Source organism: Phalacrocorax carbo, chromosome 6 (genome assembly GCF_963921805.1).
Source record: "Phalacrocorax carbo chromosome 6, bPhaCar2.1, whole genome shotgun sequence".
Lineage (NCBI taxonomy): Eukaryota > Metazoa > Chordata > Aves > Suliformes > Phalacrocoracidae > Phalacrocorax > Phalacrocorax carbo.
The window spans coordinates 50,873,921-50,880,201 of record NC_087518.1 but is presented as its reverse complement, the minus strand read 5'-3'; the positions used below and the strand labels follow the sequence as shown (position 1 = coordinate 50,880,201).

General features: G+C 61.3%; 1 protein-coding gene across 2 annotated transcripts in view; it reads left to right on the top strand.

Annotated features, from left to right (window-relative positions):
- Positions 1-743: 743 nt before the first annotated feature.
- BTBD19 (BTB domain containing 19) overlaps positions 744-6,281 on the top strand; it is a 7,861-nt gene continuing 2,323 nt past the window's right edge. The window contains exons 1-4 of one of the 2 annotated variants that reach the window (XM_064455235.1): positions 744-1,024; positions 2,988-3,222; positions 3,673-3,726; positions 5,268-5,327. In XM_064455235.1, the coding sequence (XP_064311305.1) occupies positions 804-1,024; positions 2,988-3,222; positions 3,673-3,726; positions 5,268-5,327 (570 nt within the window). In that variant the 5' untranslated portion in view covers positions 744-803. The remainder of the gene's footprint in view (positions 1,025-2,987; positions 3,223-3,672; positions 3,727-5,267; positions 5,328-6,281) is intronic. The other variant, XM_064455236.1, reaches the window with a different exon arrangement.

Below are 6,281 nucleotides of genomic sequence, written 5' to 3'. Positions count from 1 at the left end.
ATTTATAGCCTGCCGCTGACTAGCGCTGCCAAGCACACTGGCAGCTGGACCCCGCTCCCTTGGGGTGCTGCCCTCGGCTGAGGGCCCTGCTCCTCCCTCTCCCTCCCACCCCCACTGACAGGTGAAGGTGGGTCCCTCTGCGGACACCCTCCCTGCGTCCCCAGCCCCAGGCTGCGTGGGGCTAGCCAGGCTTGGGAGAAGGGGGACAGGGCATCCCCTGGCACAGCACTTGGTTTGGGCTTGGATGAGGCTGGTTATGCTTTTTTCTGTCTGTGATTCTTGTGTCCTAAGCAGACATAAGAGCTGCAGGTCATTGGCCTCAAGCATTGACAGGAGAGGCAGCTTTTGCTATTTCATGGAGCAGATCTCCCCACTGGGCTCGAGTTTTCTCCACTGCCAGGGACGAAGCCGTGCCCAGCAGCTGTCCATGGGGGCTGTGCACGTGGAGGTGGGGCTGATTTTTGTGCATTTAACCTGTGCATGTGTTGCCTTTTCCAAAATCCCAGCTGCCTGCCTCCCTTCTCCCCCATGTGTCTCATCCACGGGCTCCTCTGCAGCAGTGTCACCGGCTGTGGGGCTGGTCCCTGTGCCATGCCATGAGCTGTGCTGGTGGATGCCACTTGAACAGAGATGCAGGCCTGCCTGTCTGCTCGGCTTCCATCCGGAAAACGCCGCGACGGAGTTGCCTCAGCAGCAAGGGTGGGCTTCCGCACTCACCGCCCCCTCTCTCCCTCCCGCTGCCTCTCCAGCAGTGCGGCTGCCTGGCCCCAGCGCTGCCTGCCAGGTTTCCCTAGCAATGGGCCATGCCGTATGGCGCGGCGGCCTCCTCCCCAGGCCGGCCAGCCTCCCGCCTGCCTGCCTGCCTCCCGCCAGCCTCCTGCCTGCTTCCCGCCTGCCTGCGCCGCCTTCCTCCGCGGCCCTCCCCGAGGCAGCCCATGGCTGGACCCTGCCCGGCACGGCTGCAGGGTGAAGCAGCTGCCTTCACCGCCGCCCTCCGCACCCTGGTCAACAACCCTCAGTTCAGGTGAGGGGCTGGGGGACTGCCACCCCCCCCCAGCCATACTTAGCGCCCCACTCCGTGCTACTTTCCCATGGCTCAGGGCCCTGCCAGGGGGGTCTGGGGCCCCTGGGCAGTGCAGGGACCCTCGGGCAGCTGGTGGGGCAGGCATGGCTGGTACATGTCCTGGGACATCCTGCGTGGCTTTTGCAGTCTTCCCCCAGCACAGCCACGCGGCAGCAGGAGCCCAGGGCTGCATGGGTGCATTCCCCCAGGACAGCCACTGACTCTCTAGAGAGGGGAAAGTCCCCAGGTGCGCCCAGACCTGCTCTGTCCCTGGGCATGATGCCAGCAGGGCAAGGCAGTGTCCCACGCTGAATTCCCTTCTGGGGCTCCTGCTTTTGCCAGGAGTGGGGGTACTGCAGCCACTGTGTTCCCCAGGGGCAGCCACCTGTGCCTGGCTCCTTTCCCACACTGGCTTCACTGGTGCTTTCCTTCAACATCTCCAGCATCTCTGCACCCCCAAGAGCAGGCAGCAGCCCATCTGGCCCCCCGATTGCAGTGCCAGCTGTGCCTGCAACCTCCTCCCAGAGCAGGGAGTGGAGACGGAGAGCTGCTGACTTGGCCACCCCCTGCCTACATGGCACAATCTGAATGGCAGCTGACCAGCAGTGTGGTCTTCTTCACCCACTTCATACTAAGGCCTGGCACAAATACCAAGGCTATCTGGGGAAATCCCCATCCCTGCTGAAATTTTGGCCACCCAGAAAAGAAATTCCAGTGAAAACTCCCCAGCCACAGTGCCAGGCAGTGGAGAAGCGGCTGCCAGCACCCGGCCATCCCCAGCCCACATCCTGCTACTTGCATCTTGCAACCTGCAACCTTTGTCCTGCATTCATCAACCCACATCCTGCAGCCTTTATTCTGCATCCTGCAACCTGCACCCCACAGCCTGCATTCTTTGTTCTGCAGCCTGCATTCTGCATCCCAGGCCTTGCATCCCATAACTGCAGCCTGCATCCCACAGCTTGCATCCTGCAGCCTGTACCCTGCTTCCCCTACTTGGCCCATGGACTATACCCATGGAGCAGTTTATTTCGGTCCCCCTTGCAGTACCAGTCACAGAGGACCCATCGGGCTCTGCTCACACTGCCCAGCATGTCCCAGCTGACTGTATCCCGATACACGTGGGAGGACCCAGATGCCATTCCCTCTGGTGGGCATGTCCTCTGTGGGACACCGCAACAGCTGGGGGGGAGGGGAGGGGGGGTTGGGTGCGGCCTTGTGGCAGCTAGAGTTTGGGTGGCATGTCTTCTGCTCACTGCCCTGCTGGGACGGGGGATGACGGGATGGATGGGCCGTGGCTGCATGGCTCACACGGGCTGGAGACTCCCTGCCCTTTGCTCACCTTCCTCCAATCTTGCCTCCCTTTCCTAGGGCCGCAGGGCTAGGGAACCATGCTGGGGGCTTGGGGGGGACCAGGGCAGTGGGACCTCATGCCCCCGTGTGCAGTGCAGGCTGCCCTGTCCCACATGTGCAGGGAGGGCCAGTGCCAGCCCCACTGGCAGTGATGCTGGAAGGTTTGCAACCCTGAGCCTGTGAGTCAGTGCCCATGAGTCAAGGAGGCCAAGCCCAGTGACAGCCACACTTTCCCTAGCTTTGCTGTGCCAATAGAGAAAGCCACTTTCCCCAGCTATCCCAGGCTTTTCTCTGCCCTGCTCTGTGCCAGCACCTGTGGCAATCTGTGCCTTCCAGAAGACCCAGCTTGCTTGCCCAACCTGGAGCATTCAGATGGCTGCAAAGAGCCACCAGCAAGAAGCACTCTGTGCCTCCGCTGGGAAAAGCCCCAGGTTAAAACTAAAGGGCACTGCCCTGCTAGGCTGGAGACCCAGCTGGTCCCTGCCCATGTGCCCTGTCCAAGCCCCAGGGCATCCCGTGCCCTGGCTTCCCAAGGGCCCCCCCATCCCTCACAGTCCCCTCTCCTTCACAGTGACGTGACGTTCGTGGTGGGCCAGGAGCAGCAGAAGGTGTTTGCGCACCGCTGTGTGCTGGCGTGCCGCTGCCAGGCTTTCCGGGGAATGTTCGGCCAGGGTCTGGGCAGCGAGGAACCCCCCGGAAGTGTCCCACCCCAGGGCCCCTTCATCCTGGGCAACGTGCAGCCCGAGGTCTTCCTCGCCGTCATTGAATTCCTCTACACCAACAGTGTCACCCTTAACAGCCACATAGTGAGTGGGGGGTGGGGCTGGTGGGATCCATGGGCATGGGAGGGACAAGGTGGGGACGCAGCAGTAGGGGGGTGCTTTGCAGCTCCTGGGGTGCCAAAGGTGGAGGGGATGCTCTGCATGATGCTTTCTGACTGGCTAATGGTGCAATGAATGTGTGGGGTCTCAGCCAAGCACAGTGGGGTGTCCAGAGCACCTTGTCCCACACGTGTGTGCTCCAGCCTTGGAACAGCTGGCTGTGCACACCCTGGGTGGTGGGAATGGGGATCCCAGAGCAGGATACCTTCAAATGCCCCTGTGTGGCAGTCCTTCCCCCCACCCCCACCCTCACGTCCCATGTGGGAGCGCCCATGGAGGCAGGAGGACCCATGCCCTTGGTCCCTGGGCTGCCATGCCTGTCCATTACCCCTGCATGCTGCACACCAATGTTCACAGGGTCTCTCTTGCCTGCAGGCACTGGAGGTGCTGACCTCATCCGTGGAGTATGGCCTGCAGGACCTGTGCAAGGTATGGCCCTGCTTAGGCTGTGGACAGTGGTCCCTGAGTGCCCCACCCCCATGCTGAGGAGCACCCCAAGATGGTCCCTGCCTGGTTGGTGGCTGGAGGTGGCTATGAAGACACATGGTGCATCACCCAGGTCCATCACAGGCTCAGCCCCTACTTCTTGATCCCAGAAGGTCTGTCCTGTGGGATCCCCCTTGAGGGGGTGCAGCATCGGCCAGGAGCCCTATGGAGGCTGGGGAATCCTGGGAAGAGCATGGGGCCTCATGTTGCTCACACGGCAAAGGGCAGCAGGAAAGCCCCGATGCTATGACCCATGGGTGCCCTCTGGTCATCTGGCAGGATGATGATGTAGGGAAAGCCCTGGTCCTGAGGAGCACGCAGCATCCCAGCCACGGTTCTTCCCAAGGGGGTGCTGTCTCAGGCAGGAAGGTTTTGGGAAGGTGGCAGGGAGCAAAAAGGAGGAGTGGAAGTCGGATGGGGAGGGGGCAGGGAACTGGAGTGGCTCGGTGCTGGGGAGGGCAGCTGGGCCACGTCATCAGTGTAATTCCTGAATTACAGCCAGGCTGATCGCGTGACCTGCCATCTTGCGCCTGGACTTCCCCTCCCGTCCCACCACACCAGGGAAGGACCTTGCTGATTAGCTGAGGAACTGTAGGCTGCTGTGTGCTGGGGCAGCAGGATGGGTCCTGCTCCATCAACCTGTGGGGACAAGCTCAGCTGAAGCCCAGATGTGGCATGGGGCTGTTAAACAGCTGGCTGGGCAGGGAAGTGACATAAGGGGTGTTGCAGAAAGGGGGACTCAGTGCCCCTGCCACGGGAGTCCTACCCCACCATCCAGCAAATGCATCGTCAGAGGGATGACCTGCAGCGGGGAGAGCCATGGGGGGGAGGAAAGGGGCTGGCCAAGAACAAGCTGGGGAAGCCCGTGGCTGTGTCCCCAGCTGCAGGGTGACCTCATCTCCCTCCTGCTAGTGACTCAGGGCCCTTCTGTTCCAGCTGACAGCTCCTCCCTGCATGTCACATCCCCTTGGGTTTCCCAGGGGCTCTGACCCCTTTGTGTGGGAGGCAGCTGAGATGGGCAGGAGGGAGGTCCTGCTTCCTGATAGACATACCCATCTGGCTGCATCCCAATTGCATCACCCACATTTGGGCTGCAGCCGTAGCTGGTGGTCCACAACAGTCACAGGCAGAGAGCAGCTGGCAGGCAGGGCTGGGCAAAGCTGGGGTCACCCAGTGCACAGCAGCCAGCAGCAGGGCCATCCCCCCATGGCAGGACATGGCTAGCGACCGTGACCAGGGTTAGGTGACCCATGTGGGGCTGGGGCTTGGTCACATCAAGCTTGGTCTCTGGCTGAATCAGTGCCTGGGCTGGCTGCCCACAGCCTGTCACTGCCTTATGAAACCCTGAGGGACTGGAGGTGCCTCCACCCCTTCTTCTGTGTCCCATGTCCCGTGTCCTAGGGGCTCAGGGGGTGCTGAGTCATGGGAGGGGGTGATGGGACTCGGTCCCCGCTCTGCCCGCCCTCCCTCCATCTGTCTTCCAGCTCTGCGTCAAGTTCATCAAGGACACACTCAGTGTGGATCAGGTCTGCGAAGCTCTGCAGGTGAGTGTGACCCAAGTGGGGTCACAGAGGGTTAAAAATAACCTGTCTGCTTTTGGGCAGGAGCTGACCTGACCCTCCTGCTTTTGGCTAGATGGTGAGGCAGGATCTCCTAACCACCCCTGGCCCAGCAGCTGTCCTGCCAACTCCTGGCCACATTGTACCAGGGCTGCAAGGGACACCGGGACCACCACAGCCTGGCAGGGAAATGTCCTCACGCTGCCCTGAGCAGGGCTGGCCAGAGCTCCCCAGTGCCAGGGTCTTGTCATCACCTGCATGAAAGTGGGAGACACTGGTTTTCTGCAAGCTCTCATGGTTCTGAGGCCAGTCCCAAAAACCCTCCTGAGAGCTGGGGCACCTAAAAATAGCTTTAGGGGGGTCCCAATGGCCCTGCTACGCAGCTTGGTGGGACCAAGGCTGATCCCCAGAAAAAGGGTATTTGTTGCACTTCCCATGGGCCAAAGTGCTGCTCTTGGGGCGAGATACCAGCCCCAAAGCACAGAAGCTCCCACCAGATGTGGTGCCAAACCACCACAGCATAAACAGAGCTAAAACTGGCCTGGAGGAAACAAACAGAAAACCCCAAAACCCCAGAACAAAACAAACCTGAAGAAAACATCTTGCCTTCCCTCCCTGCTTGCGTCAATGTTGGTCCCCTGCCGTGGTGGAGGGGGAGGCAATGCTCGCCCTGCCTCTGCTGGTCCTGAGTACCCCACATGCAGGGGCTGTCACCGTGGAGGGGGCGCGGATGTGTTCTCCTGGTGCCTACATGTGCAGTGCCAGCCCTGGGGGTGGCCTAGCTGGGGAGGGTGAGAGCACCCCAAATTCCTGTTGCAGTGGTGGATGACAGCTATGGGGCTGGCGGGGTTTGGCACCAGGGCATGAAGCACATGTGGAGGGCTTTAAGCTAACCCTGTGCCCACACAAGGAGCACTGGGGACCGTGGCCCAATGTTCC